The sequence below is a fragment of the Choloepus didactylus genome, chromosome 3 (assembly GCF_015220235.1).
Source record: "Choloepus didactylus isolate mChoDid1 chromosome 3, mChoDid1.pri, whole genome shotgun sequence".
Classification (NCBI taxonomy): domain Eukaryota; kingdom Metazoa; phylum Chordata; class Mammalia; order Pilosa; family Megalonychidae; genus Choloepus; species Choloepus didactylus.
In genome coordinates, this window is record NC_051309.1 from 205,933,883 (window position 1) to 205,949,452 (window position 15,570).

Consider the following 15,570-nt stretch of genomic DNA (forward strand, 5'->3'; position numbering starts at 1 on the left):
CCATGATCTCAGGCCCTGAAAACAGTGGGAGGAGTTTAAGCCTGGCTGCCGGCGTACTTGCCACTCTCGGGTACAAGCAGCGTGCGGGAAGCTTCCAATCAGTGCCCTCCCCCAGCTCTCTCGTGCGTGCTGTCAGCTACCTGGAGTCTCTCTTGTTCAATTTTAACAGAAAGTAAACCTTCTCTATTCTGATAGGGTGTGGCAAGCAGCATTCACCTGTTTGCTCAGGCTTTGGGTGAGGGTTTGGGTATCAGCCCATTGCCTCAGCCTTGCCTTCCAAGCTCGTCGGTGGGTCTAATCCTTGCACATGTGTGCGGTCCCGAGAGGAGCGGCTGCTTTCCTTCCCGCCCTGCGTTCTGTTGTTGCTGGTCCTTACTCGGTTTTACCAGCTCTGCCAATGCCCCCGAATGCCTTTTTATCGTATAGAACGTGTTGGAATTGCATGCCAGGTGTTTTTTTCTTCTCCCTTTCTCTTTGGCTTTGTCAATTCGTGCCTTTAAAATTTTTCTTTACTCCTTTTTTCCTGAGTTTTGTGGAAAAAAAAAAAAAGTTCATGTGTTCAATTGAAAGCTTCCGATGACTTCTTAACACTTTATTTTCAAAAATACACTTACTCCAGTGTTTTTCCTCTGAGCAGGATAAGCATGAAGGCTGGCTGTTAGGTTTCTCCAGAGAAACAAAACGAACAATATGTTTTTATACAAACACACACCACCACTGGGTACATAAAAACACATGTGTGGTGATGGTGGTGATGTGTGTGTATAAAGAGATTTATTATAAAGAATTGTGGGGGTTGGCAAGTCCAAATTCCATATGGCAGATGGGAGGGTATTCTGAGTTGTTGAAGTCTGTGATGCAAGTCTGTAGGGGACACCGGCGGTAGTGAAGGGTGTAGGTAGGAGGCAGAATTCCTTCTGATTCTTGAAACCCTCAGATCTCCCTTTTAAGACTTCCTACTGATTGGATTGGGCCCATCCACATTGCTGAAGATAATCTCCTTTACTTAAACCCAAAACTGCTTTTAGATGCTAATCTATCTACCAAATACTCTCATAATAACAACTGGGTTGGGGGTTGACCAAATAACCAGACACTATAATCTAGCCAAGCTGACACATAAAATTAACCATCGCAGCAGAAAAGAATGTCAGTGGAAATAGACTATAGTTGTATGGCAAGGAAATCATAGTTTCCCCTCTGAGAAGGATTTTCCCCCTGGGGAACAGTTTCTGCAGAGACAACAACTAAACTTTTACTGGGGACGACACAATCAGTTAGATGTTGGGGATATAACGATTAGCAAGGGATGGACTTCGACTTCAGTAACCTTATTCTAAGCAAAGAGCAGGAAAAAGGAAGGAGTTGGAGAAAGATGTAAAAACTAACCAAATGCACACCGGACACAGTGTCTGGAACACAGGACACCCTCAAATAATGTTTATTGAATGAATAAGTATGGTACTATGGATCATAGCAGAGGAAGGAATCAGTTCTGCCTTGAGGAGTGGTCTTGAAAAGTTTAATTGTATGTTTAATTACATATTGTCTCATTTGTACTTAATTTATATTGTCTCTAGTTGCCATTTCAATATTTATTTTCATTTCTTCCCCAAGACATTACCATGATGAGGCAACTGTGTTTTCTTCCATAGCATCTAGCGTGATGCTGAGCGGATAGCTGATGAGCTATACAGGCTTGCTGAGCTACCATTCCCCAGGATTGCTTCAGCTTTAGTGCAACTGCCTCCTTTCCAGCCAAGTTAACTAATATTCCTTTGGAGAAACAAGGGTTCAGGAACAAATAAGTGACAGCCATGTTCAGGAGTGACAAGGATATTCACTTGGGAAGGCTAAGTAACAGGGTGACCTTGAGAACCAAACACAGACTATTTCCCTGTGTAGAGCAAAAGAAGCAGAGTAAGGAAGGCCATGCAGGGTAGTGATTAAGGGCTGGGACTTCAAGGCAGAAAGACCTCAGCTCGGTTGCTGAGTCTTCCATTTACCAGGTGTGTGATCTTGGGGAAGTGACTTAACCTCTCTGATCTACTCATTTGTATGATGGGGATAAAAGCCGCCACCTTACAGGGTTATTTGAGGATGACATAAGAAGATGCTTGTAAAATGCACAGCACAGTTCCAAAGTACTTGACACAATAGTAAAGAAATTACAGCATAAATAAAACTGTTAAAGTTATGCAGTTATATCTAGCAGATTGTTTATTACTCCCTGTAATCCACAAATTTGACATGTTCTAAAAATTCGCATTATATTTTACAGTGCTTCCCAAGGTGGCTATCCATGCTATTTGCCACTGACAGTAACGTGCCTCCCATTCTGTAACTATTTCTTGGCCCCAGAATGTCTGAAAACTGCCTACTTTATTGGCATAGACTTAAAAAAATTGTCTATTTCTCCCTGGCAATGTGGAATATGACTCCCGGGGAGGAATGTAGACCTGGCATCGTGGGACGGAGAACATCTTCTTGACCAAAAGGGGGATGTGAAAGGAAATGAAATAAGCTTCAGTGGCAGAGAGATTCCAAAAGGAGCCGAGAGGTCACTCTAGTGGGCACTCTTATGCACACTTTAGACAACCCTTTTTAGGTTCTAAAGAATTGGGGTAGCTGGTGGTGGATACCTGAAACTATCAAACTACAACCCAGAACCCATGAATCTCGAAGACAATTGTATAAAAATGTAGCTTATGAGGGGTGACAGTGGGATTGGGAAAGTCATAAGGACCACACTCCACTTTGTCTAGTTTATGGATGGATGAGTAGAAAAATAGGGGAAGGAAACAAACAAACAAACAGACAAAGGTACCCAGTGTTCTTTTTTACTTCAGTTGCTCTTTTTCACTTTAATTATTATTCTTGTTATTTTTGTGTGTGTGCTAATGAAGGTGTCAGGGATTGATTTAGGTGATGAATGTACAACTATGTAATGGTACTGTGAACAATCGAATGTACGATTTGTTTTGTATGACTGCGTGGTGTGTGAATATATCTCAATAAAATGAAGATGAAAAAAAAATTGTCTATTAAGTCCTTAAATCATTGTTTCCCAAACTTTGCTGAACACTAGAATCAACTGGAGACTGAAAAATGCCAAGTCCTGGAACTCAATTTCAGACATGGGGAATAGACTTTTTTTTTTTTTTTTAAATGCAGTTTTATTGAGATATATTCACACAACATACAGTCCTTCAAAGTGCACAATCAGTTGTTCATAGTTGTACATTGATCACCATAATCAATCTCTGAACTTTTCATTACTCCAAAAAATAAAATAAAAATTAGAATAAAAAAGAACATCCAAAACATTCCATTCCCCACCTCCCCTCATTGTTCATTTACTTTTTCTCACACTCATTCCTTGTTTTTCTTAACTTTATCAAAAAATTTAAAAACAAGCACTAAAAAAACATTTCAAAACCAAAACAAAGGACTAAGAAAAAACATATAACCTAAAATAACTACATTGCTTCCAACATGTTCCTACCCTACCCCAAGAAAAATAGACTATAACTCAACAAAGGAATAAGAAAAACAAATAACCTAAATAACGACATTTCTGCAAACTTGTTTCTACCACAACCCCCAGAAATTAACAAACCATAGTTGTTCCTGAGCATTCCCAGAACATTGTTTACCTTCCATAATTTATCTATTATTAGATTATCGTTCCCCCCTCACTATTTGCTATCTTTCGCTAGGTCCCCTACATTCCACAGTATGAACCATTTATTTTACTGTTTTCCCAGTGTTCACATTAGTGGTAACAAACAGTATCTCTCTTTTTGTCCCTGGCTTATTTCGCTCAGCACTGTCTTTTTTTTTTTTTTTTTTTTTTTTTAATCTTCATTAAAAAATTAATCAGATTAAAAAATTAATCAGTCATACAAAACAAATCGTACTTTCGATTGTTTACAGTACCATTACATAGTGGTACATTCATCACCTAAATCAATCCCTGACACCTTCATTAGCACACACACAAAAATAACAAGAATAATAATTAAAGTGAAAAAGAGCAATTGAAGTAAAAAAGAACACTGGGTACCTTTGTCTGTTTGTTTGTTTCCTTCCCCTATTTTTCTACTCATCCATCCATAAACTAGACAAAGTGGAGTGTGGTCCTTATGGCTTTCCCAATCCCACTGTCACCCCTCATAAGCTACATTTTTATACAATTGTCTTCGAGATTCATGGGTTCTGGGTTGTAGTTTGATAGTTTCAGGTATCCACCACCAGCTACCCCAATTCTTTAGATCCTAAAAAGGGTTGTCTAAAGTGTGCATAAGAGTGCCCACCAGAATGACCTCTCGGCTCCTTTTGGAATCTCTCAGCCACTGAAGCTTATTTCATTTCCTTTCACATCCCCCATTTGGTCAAGAAGATGTTCTCCGTCCCACGATGCCAGGTCTACATTCCTCCCCGGGAGTCATATTCCACGTTGCCAGGGAGATTCACTCCCCTGGGTGTCTGATCCCACAGGGGAATAGACTTTTTTAAAGCTCCCAAGTGATTCTAAAGGGCAGCAAAGTTTGGGAACTTCTTCCTTAAATACGTGGAAGTTTAAAAAGTGATATATATGAAAAAGACCTAGTGGTCATGAGTTGCATAAGAATGAAAACCAGCTGACAATTAAACAATCCATTTGATTCCAGTTCTTTTTAAAGCAGAAATCATAGGTGTAAAATTTGTTTAAAGACTGTGGAGATATTAATCTATGAAAACTTAACCACTGGGACTGCACACAAAGGCTGTTTTGAGGATTGTGCCAGTTTGGATACATTATGTCCCTCCAAAAGTCATATTCTTTAATGCAGTCTTGTGGGGGGCAGACGTATTAGTGTTGATTAGGTTGGAATCTTTTGATTGTTTCCATGGAGATGTGACTCAATCGACTTTGGGTGAATGTTCCATGGAGATATGGACCCCACCCATTCAGGGTGGGTCTTGATTTAATCACTGGAGTCCTATAAAAGGGCTCACAAACAGAAGGAGCTCAGAGCAGATGAGAGTGACATTTTGGAGAGAAGCTAAGAGCTGACACTGATGCTGACACTTGGAGATGCTTGGAGATATCTGGAGATGTTAGACCAGAGTTTGCTCTGGAGAAGCTAAGAGAGGACCCTGATGTTTAGACGCACAGGAGCTGAAGAAGCTAAGAGAGACCTAGAGGTATTTTGGAGAAAGCCATTTAGAGACGCAACCTAGGAGTAGAAGAACAGCAGTAGCCAGCTGTGGCCTTCCCAGCTGAGAGATGTTCCAGGTGCCATTGGCCATCCTTCAGTGAGGGTATCATCTGTTGATGCCTTAGTTTGGACACTTTTGTGACTTTGGAACTCTAAGTTTGTAACTTAATAAATCCCTTTTGTAAAAGCCAATCCATTTCTGGTGTTTTGCATAATGACGCCATTAGCAAACTGGAACAAAGATGAGCAAAATTTTTCATTGAGACTCATAACTTTAAGATTGGTTTAAAAAAATAATCTGAAAAGTGGAAAAATTATTTTCCTCCACATTAAGTCCTGGTAACTTGCCTTTACATTAAGACATTGAGAAAAACAGTGCTTATTATCTCCTACCAGTTGTAACTTTCATTATTTCCATTTTGCAGATAGAGCAACATTTTAGTAACTTGCCTAAGGGCACACAACTAGTAAGTGGCTCAGGCAAAATATGAAAATATGGACCCACATCTGTCCACTTACAAAGCCTGGGCTCTTTCTACCCAAAAAAACGGTCATGTATTAGGACCACACAGAAAACCAGAGTCCCTCCCCTACTTTTGTAACAACCCTCCCTCCCTATCTTCTAACAGATTCAATCCAATCTAAGGATAACAATAAGCATCATTCTGTGCCAGAGAAGGCTTGGGTTGTCCAGGAGAATTTCCTAGGTGTTGCTCTGATTTAGGAGTCCCTGGGCCTGCGTCGGAGCTCCTAAAGCTACTTGAGTCTGAACCCAGACCCAATCTGGGTCTCAAAAAAAAAAAAAAAAAAATTGATAAATTAGTGAAGTTCCTTTTGTTCTTGCAGTTTCTTCAATGGAGAAGTTGGTGAAAATGTTTGGCTTCCTCCTTGTCACCGCTGCTCTGGTAATGGGCAGGGAAAGCTGGGTAAGTTTGTTACAAAAACTATTATTGTATTTATAATGCCTGCTCTGACCTGAATTTTCTTTAATCTTTCACTTGTCACTGGAAAACATCTTAACTAATGGGAAAATAAGGTTTGTGGCAGCAACTGACACATACTAAGCATTTACTAAATGCTTTAACATTTTTTAAAAGTAAAAATCAGCTTTTGCAACAAAAAGTAAAATTCTTTGAATTCACTGGAGCTACTGGGGATATTGGGTTGGTTACATAAAATTAGAAATTTTAAACTGCCAGTAGTAATTAAAATAGATCATGTACATTCCAATACTGAACGTTGTTTAGGTATAAACTAAAGAGATTATTTTAAAGTAATTACAATGAACTCATGTCTCCCTCCATTCAGGAGTAAAGAAGGACAAGATGAGTAAATTTCTGGGAGAAAGAAAACTCCTAATTTTAAATAAGCTTACTAAAACCTTCTCTGCAGTTTTTTATAAAAATTTGGAACATACTTGACCTACAATCCCTTCAGTTTTTTTAAAATTGAAGAGTCCACCATATTAAACAAGTTTACAGCCAATTTCTCATTATTGGGAAGCAACATGGATTCCGGACACCAGAAAATATTCTTGCTGCTAATTTTTTAGACTGATGTGACTCCAGGGACTAAGCAAATAACCCTCTCAAAGAGGATAAATCAAACAGTAATGAGAAGAGAGTGCCAAGACCGAATGATAACAAGAAATAAGTCATGGAAAAATTGCTGAGAAATTCAGTAACTTGGAGATGGGAGGGAGGGTGCAGGAGGGGCTTCTACATCACTTCTTCATTCTCTTGATGTTTGACTTTCCGTTTTGAGGTTGAATTTCTATACTTACATTCACAATCCTTCATAGGAAGGCAGTGCACCATTACTTTTGCTTAATAGTGCAGTTTTGCCTTTCCATCAGAGTGTCTGAAACATAGTAGGTCCTCACGTTTATGGAATAAGCACAAGGTAGTACACAAAGTTAGGAACAGGAAGTTACGAAAAAATAAACTGGAAAATACATCTGAGTATAATCAAGTGACTGTTAATGACAGTCATGATGTGAGATACAAATACAGCTGGTAAGGTATAAAATGGGAAAATGACAAAAAAATTGTCTTTAGCCCCCTTTTTATTACTCCTAAGTGACTCTCCAAGCACTGAGTATTGAAGACCCTTTATTGCAGCTTCTTGGATCCAGCAGCTCTTCCCAAGAGAATTCTATTTCCCAATTCACCTCCCAAATTTTCTTTATCTTTAAGGGAGTTCTGCTTAGTCAGATGCCACGCTGGAAACGAGCTGACAAACTCTTTCATACGCAACCATATTTCATATGGTTATCTGTCTTTTAAGAGAAAGTAAACGTCTTAACTGGAATGACTCTGGCTTCTTACATCCCCCCCCCCTTTTTAAATTCATTTTATTGAGATATATTCAAATACCATGCAGTCATACAAAACAAAGCGCACATTCAGTTGTTCACAGTACCACCATTGTTGTGCATTCATCACCAAAATCAATCCCTGACACCTTCATTACCACACGTACAAAAATAACAAGAATAAAAATTAAAGTGAAAAAGAGCAATTAAAGTAAGAAAGAACACTGGGTGCCTTTTTTTTTGTTTGTTTGTTTGTTTTCCTTCCTCCATTTTTCTACTCATCCATCCATACACTGGACAAAGAGGAGTGTGGTCCACATGGCTTTCCCAATCACATTGTCACCCCTCATAAGCCACATTTTTATACAACTGTCTTCGAGATTCATGGGTTCTGGGTTGTAGTTTGATAGTTTCAGGTATCCACCACCAGCTACCCCAATTCTTTAGAACCTAAAAAGGGTTGTCTAAATTGTGCGTAAGAGTGCCCACCAGAGTGACCTCTCGGCTCCTTTTGGATTCTCTCTGCCACTGAAGCTTATTTCATTTCCTTTCACATCCCCCTTTTGGTCAACAAGATGTTCTCCGTCCCACGATGCCAGGTCTACATTCCTCCCCGGGAGTCATATTCCACGTTGCCAGGGAGATTCACTCCCCTGGGTGTCTGATCCTATGTAGGGGGGAGGGCAGTGATTTCACCTGCCAAGTTGGCTTAGCTAGAGAGAGAGGGCCACATCTGAGCAACAAAGAGGCATTCGGGAGGAGGCTCTTAGGCACAACCATAGGGAGGCCTAGCCTCTCCTTTGCAGCAACCGTCTTCCCAAGGGTAAAACCTGTGGTAGAGGGCTCAACCCATCAAACCACCAGTCCCCTATGTCTGTGAGCACGTCAGCAGCCATCAAGGTGGGTAAGCCCAATACCCCTGCATTCTCCACTAGCTCCTAAAGGGGGCTCTGCATTGTTTTTTCATTTTTTTTAATTAACTCTTTTTTTTTAAAATCAACTATATAAAAAAAAATTAAGACAAACATACAATAAAAAAACATTTCAAACAAACCATAACAAGGGAGTAAGAAAAAGACAACTAACCTGAGATAACTACTTTACTTCCAACATGTTCCTATTCTACCTCAAGAAAATAACCTAATATAGCAACATTTCTGTGAACTTGTTCCTACTATAGCCATCAGAAATTAACAGTCCATAGTCATTCCTGGGCATTCCCAGAACATTAAATTTACCCACGATAGCTTATCTGTTCTTATTGGGTTATCATTCCCTGTTCCTTAATTGCTCTCTATCACTAGTTCCCCTACATTCTACATTATAAACCATTTGTTTTACATTTTCCAATGTTCACATTAGTGGTAGCATATAGTATTTCTCTTTTTGTGCCTGGCTTATTTCTCTCAGCATTATGTCTTCAAGGTTCATCCATTTAGTCATATGTTTCATGACATCGTTCCTTCTTACAGCTGTGTAGAATTCCATCGTGTGTATATACCACATTTTATTTATCCACTCATCTGTTGAAGGACCTTTGGGTTGTTTCCATCTCTTGGCAATTGTGAATAATGCTGCTATGAACATTGGCATGCAAATATCTATTCGTGTCACTGCTTTCAGATCTTCCGGGTATATACCGAGAAGTGCAATCGCTGTATCGAAGGGTAACTCTATATCTAGTTTTCTAAGGAACTGCCACACTGACTTCCAGAGTGGCTGAACCATTATACAGTCCCACCAACAATGAATAAGAGTTCCAATTTCTCCACATGCTCTCCAGTATTTGTAGTTTCCTGTTTGTTTAATGGCAGCCATTCTAATTGGTGTGAGATGGTATCTCATCGTGGTCTTAATTTGCATTTCTCTAATAGCTAGTGAAGCTGAACTGTTTTTCATGTGTTTCTTGGCCATTTGTATTTCCTCTTCAGAGAACTGTCTTTTCATATCTTTTGCCCATTTTGTAGTTGGGCTGTCTGTACTATTGTCATTGAGTTGTAGGATTTCTTTATATATGCAAGATATCAGTCTTTTGTCAGATAAATGGTTTCCAAAAATTTATTCCCATTGAGTTGGCTGCCTCTTTACCTTTTTGAGAAATTCCTTTGAGGTACAGAAACTTCTAAGCTTGAGGAGTTCCCGTTTATCTATTTTTTCTTTTGTTGCTTGTGCTTTGAGTGTAAAGTCTAGGAAGTGGCCACCTAATACAAGGTCTTGAAGATGTTTCCCTACATTATCTTCTAGGAGTTTTATGGTGCTATCTTTTATATTGAGATCTTTGATCCACTTTGAGTTAATCTTTGTGTAGGGTGTGAGGTAGGGGTCCTCTTTCATTATTTTGGATACGGATCTCCAACTCTCCCAGCCCCATTTGTTGAAAAGACTGTTATGTCCCAGTTCAGTGGCTTTGGGGGTCTTATCAAAGACCAGGAGGCCATAGATCTGGGGGTCTATCTCCAAATTCTCAGTTTGATTCCATTGATCAATATATCTATCTTTGTGCCAGTACCATGCTGTTTTGACAACTGTGGCTTTATAGTAAGCTTCAAAGTCAGGGAGTGTAGTCCTCCTACTTCATTTTTCTTTTTTAGAGTGTCTTTAGCAATTCAAGGCATCTTCACTTTCCAAATAAATTTGATTACTAGCTTTTCCAAGTCTGCAAAGTAGGTTGTTGGAACTTTGATGGGGATTGCATTGCATCTGTAGAGGAGTTTGGGTAAAATTGACATCTTAATGACATTTAGCCTTCCTATCCATGAACATGGAATATTTTTCCATCTTTTAAGGTCCCCTTCTATTTCTTTTAGTGGAGTTATGTAGTTCTCTTTGTATAGGTTTTTTACATCTTTGGTTAAGTTTATTCCTAGGTACTTGATTTTTTTAGTTGCTGTTGAAAATGGTATCTTTTTCTTGAGTGTCTCTTCAGTTTGGTCATTTCTAGCACATAGAAACATTACTGACTTATGTGCATTAATCTTGTATCCCGCTACTTTGCCAAATTTGTTTATTAGCTCTAGTAGCTGTATTGTTGATTTCTCAGGGTTTTCCAGATATAACATCATATCATCTGCAAATAATGACAGTTTTACTTCTTCCTTTCCAATTTGGATGCCTTTTATTTCTTTGTCTTGCCGGGTTGCCCTGGCTAGCACTTCCAGCACAATGTTGAATAACAGTGGTGACAGCGGGCATCCTTGTCTTGTTCCTGATCTTAGAGGGAAGGCTTTCAGTCTCTCACCATTGAGTACTATGCTGGCTGTGGGTTTTTCATATATGCTCTTTATCATATTGAGGAAGTTTCCTTCAATTCCTACCTTTTGAAGTGTTTTTATCAGAAAGGGATGTTGGATTTTGTTGAATGCTTTTTCAGCATCTATTGAGATGATCATTTGATTTTTCCCTTTTGGTTTGTTGATGTGTTGTAATACATTCATTGATTTTCTTATGTTGAACCATCCTTGCATGCCTGGAATGAATCCCACTTGATCATGGTGTATGATTTTTTTAATGTGCCTTGGATCACTTTGCAAGTATTTTGTTGAGAATTTTTGCATCTATATTCATTATGAAGATAGTCCTGTAGTTTTCCTTTTTTTGAAGCATCTTTGCCTGGTTTTGGTATTAGATTGATGTTAGTGTCATAAAATGAGTTAGGTAGTGTTCTGTTTTCTTCAATGTTTTAAAGAGTTTAAGTAAGATTGGTGTCAGTTCTTTCTGGAAAGTTTGGTAGAATTCCCCTGTGAAGCCATCTGGCCCTGGGCATTTATTTGTGGGAAGCTCTTTGATGACTGATTGGATCTCTTTGCTTATGATTGGTTGGTTGAGGTCTTCTGTTTCTTCTCTGGTCAGTCTAGGTTGTTCATATGTTTCCAGGAAATTGTCCATTTCCTCCACATCATCCAGTTTGTTGGCATAAAGTTGTTCATAGTATCCTCTTATAATTTTTTTAATTTCTTCAGGACCCACGGTAATGTCGCCTTTCTCATTCATTATTTTGTTTACATGCGTCTTCTGTCTTTTTTATTTTGTCAGTCTAGCTAGGGGCTTTTTAATCTTTTTGATCTTCTCAAAGAACCAACTTTGGGTGTTATTAATCCTCTCTAATGTTTTTTTTGTTCTCTATGTCATTTATTTCTGCTTTAATCCTTGTTATTTCTTTTCTTCTACTTGGTTTAGGATTCATTTGCTGTTCATTTTCTAGCTTCTTCAGTTGATCTGTTAGTTCTTTGATTTTGGCTCTTTATTCCTTTTTAATATATGCATTTAGTGCTATAAATTTCCCCCTCAGTACTGCTTTTGCTGCATCCCATAGGTTTTGGTATGTTGTGTTTTCATTTTCATTTGTCTCTATACATTTAGCAACTTCTCTCGCTATTTCTTCTTTAACCCACTGATTGTTTAGAGTGTGTTATTTAACCTCCAGTTATTTGTGAATTTTCTAAGTCTCTGATGGTTATTGACTTCACATTGTATTCCATTGTGGTCAGAGAATGTGGTTTGAATAATTTCAATTTTTTAAAATTTATTGAGGCTTGTTTTATGTCCCAGCATATGATCTATTCTGGAGAAAGTTCCTTGAGCACTAGAAAAGAATGTGTATCCTGGTGATTTAGAATGTAATGTTCTATATATGTCTGTTAAATGCAATTCATTTATCAGATTGTTTAGATTTTCAATTTCCTTATTGGTTGTCTGTCTGGTTGATCTATCTATAGGAGAGAGTGTTGTGTTGAAGGCTCCCACAATTATTGTGGAAGCATCCATTGCTTTCTTTTGTTTTGCCAGTGTTTCTCTCATGTATTTTGTGGCAACATGATTGGGTACATAAACATTTATGATTTTTATTTCTTCTTGTTGAATTGCCCCTTTTATTAGTATGTAGTGGCCTTCTTTATCTCTCATAATATCCTTGCATTTAAAGTCTATTTTATCTGAGATTAATATTGCTACACCTGCTTTCTTTTGGCTGTAGCTTGCATGAAATATTTTTTTCCATCCTTTCACTTTCAATTTCTTTGTGTCCCTGTGTCTAAGATGAGTCTCTTGTACACAACATATTGATGGTTCATTTTTTTTGATCCATTCTGCGAATCTATATCTTTTAATTGGGGAGTTTAATCCATTTACATTCAATGTTATTTCTATGAAGGCATTTCTTGAATCAGCCATCTTATCCTTTGGTTTATATTTGTCATACATATTTTCCCCCTCTCTCTGTTAATGTCCTTTAACGTACTTATACTGAATCTGTTTAGTACTGAACCTTTCTCCATCTCTCTCTCTCCTTTCTTTGTTTCTCTGTAGGTATGGCTCCCTTTAGCATCTCCAGTAGGGCAGGTCTCTTGTTAGCAAATTCTCTCAGCATTTGTTTGTCTGTGAAAAATTTAAGCTCTCCCTCAAATTTGAAGGAGAGCTTTGCTGGATAAAGTATTCTTGGTTGGAAATTTTTCTCTCTCAGAATTTTAAATATGTCATGCCACTGCCTTCTCGCCTCCATGGTGGCTGCCAAGTAGTCACTTCTTAGTCGTATGCTGTTTCCTTTGTATGTGGTGAATTGCTTTTCTCTTGCAGCTTTCAGAACTTGCTCCTTTTCTTCCATGTTTGACAGTGTGATCAGAATATGTCTCGGAGTGGGTTTATTTGGATTTATTCTATTTGGAGTTCACTGGGCATTTACGCTTTGTGTATTTATGGTGTTTAGAAGATTTGGGAAGTTTTTCCCAACAATTTCTTTAAATACTCTTTCTAGACCTTGCCCTTCTCTTCCCCTTCTGGAACACCAATAAGTCTTATATTATCTATCATATCCCTGAGGTCCACTTCATTTTGTTTGAATTTTTTTCCCCATTCTTTCTTTTGCTCTTTCACTTTCTGTTCTGTCATCCTCCAGGTCACTGATTTGCTGTCCAGCTTCCTCTAGTCTTGTACTATGAGTATCCAGAATCTTTTTAATTTGGTCAATAGTTTCTTTTATTTCCATAAAATCATCTATTTTTTAATTTCCTTTTGCAATTTCTTCTTTATGTTCTTCTAGGGTCTTCTTCATGTCCTTTACATCCTGTGCTATGCTCTTCTTCATGTTCTTTATATCCTGTGCCATTGTCTCATTGTTCATCTTTAGTTCTTTGATTAATTGCTCCAAGTACTGTGTCTCCTCTGATCTTTTGATTTGGGTGCTTGGGTTTGGGTTATCCATATCATATGGTTTTCTCATATGCTTTAAAATTTTCTGTTGTTTTTGGCCTCTTGGCATTTGCTTAACTTGAATGGTTCTTTTAGGATTTGTAGACCTATTAAAACCCTTACCTCTAATTTGTCAGATCTACAGCTTCATGGAGTACACTTTCTCTTACTAACCAGCAGGTGGTGTCTGTGAGCCACCTATTCCCCTCAAGCCAGTTCTCCCCCACTTTGTCTTTGTGGTGAGTTGTGAGTGTGAGTCTTGTGGGGCCCAATTGGTGCACCAAGCTTGAGTGTGTAGTTGGTGTTGCCTGCCCTGCATATGGGGCATGTGTCTGAGCAGTTAGGGAGGGGAGGTGGCTTTAATAATCAAATCCCCCTTGTGTTCCTGGATATTTAAAGCTGTTGCAATAGTCTAATCCTTCAGTTCAGTGTTGCCACAGTTTATCACTGCCACCAACCCACAAGACCTTGGTATTGGTGTGTGGCCCCTGAGACTTGTGAGTGGGTCTCCCTTCCAGGCCTTGCACCCCCTGGTCCTCTGTTGAGGGATGACTGTGCTATGTCACAGGTGAGCACCATTCCCCCAGGGTGGTTCTGAGCTGCAGGGCTGTGTAGAGGCATTCCCAGTCTGCTGAAAGGATGGCTGAAAGGGGCATGTTAATTTCCCCCTTTACACACAGCTCTGCCTTCTGGGACAATTGGCTGAGGGTGTGGGAAAGGCTATTGTCCATGCCTGATATTGTGGTGTGTGCATGTGTTGTTGGAAACCCTTCCTGTCACACTGGGTTGTCTAGGGCAGCTCTGGGTTGTGGAGCTGGCACTGGGGAGGAGTGGTCCCTGCCCACAGGGAAGATGGCTATAAGGGGACGCCCCCCTTTTCTTGGGAAGTTGTGGTGTTTAGCAAATTTTAGCCACTGGACTTATTGCCTTGTGTCTCAGAGCTCTCTTAGCTCTGCTCTTGTCTGGGCCCAAATTGCAAGTCTTTCAGGCTTTCTGTAATGGCCTTCTTAGAGTAATTGTTTTAGAAAAAGAGAAAAAGTAAAAAAAAAAAAAAAGGAAGGGCCCTCCTTGCAGACCTAATGGGCTATTGAAATGCTAAGAGACAAGGAGATTAGGGCCATTAAGGAAGGATCCAGGGAGCAGAGAAACTGGCTCTTCAGACAAAGAAACTCACCTTCTGGATTTGCATATGAGCCTGACTCTGCCTGAGCCCTGCCCTTCCACTTTCTATGTTCACCAGAACTCCAAAAATCTCCACTTTTATTTTTGGGTTTTCCTTGCTGTTTTTGCTATCCCTATCTCCTCTCCACAGGGCTGACAGCTCCAGGATTCTCCAGTGTCTGGTCTCAGTCTATCTATGTTTGGAATTTGGATCAGTAGAATGAGTTTCCGATAAGATCTGCAACTGCAATTCTCCCTCCTCGTTCCCAGCGCTGACAGCCCCCCCTCCCATGGGACTGAGCCTGGCAGGGAGGGGCGTGGGTCCCCTGGCCGCAAAAACTTACAGATTTCGCTGATCTCAGCTATTCCACACATTCATGAGTATTGTATGAAGTATGCCCAAAGTCAAATTGCTCTGCGTTGTCCAGTCCATGCAGTTCCTGGCTTTCTACCTACTTCCCTGGAGGAGGAACTAAAACATACACCTCACCACTCTGCCATCTTGTCCCACCTCCCTTGCATCCCTTTTTATAAGTTCTGAGGGAAAAAATAACAAATAAACCAAAAGCCAAAGCAATTCCAGTAGAATTTCAAGCAACAAGTAAATGGGGTTTGGGGGTATAAGATTCTAAACCAGCACTGCTTATAAAGGTGACCATATGTCATCCAGATTACAACACTAAACTGTATTTTTAAAGCATATTCATT

The 15,570-nt window shown here is 39.3% G+C and overlaps 1 protein-coding gene across 1 annotated transcript in view; it reads left to right on the forward strand.

Moving 5' to 3' along the window:
• Window positions 1-15,570, forward strand: part of FGL1 (fibrinogen like 1) — a 48,995-nt gene that overhangs the window by 11,994 nt on the left and 21,431 nt on the right. The window contains exon 2 of the mRNA XM_037831223.1: window positions 6,051-6,130. Within this exon, the coding sequence (XP_037687151.1) occupies window positions 6,059-6,130 (72 nt within the window). The 5' untranslated portion in view covers window positions 6,051-6,058. The remainder of the gene's footprint in view (window positions 1-6,050; window positions 6,131-15,570) is intronic.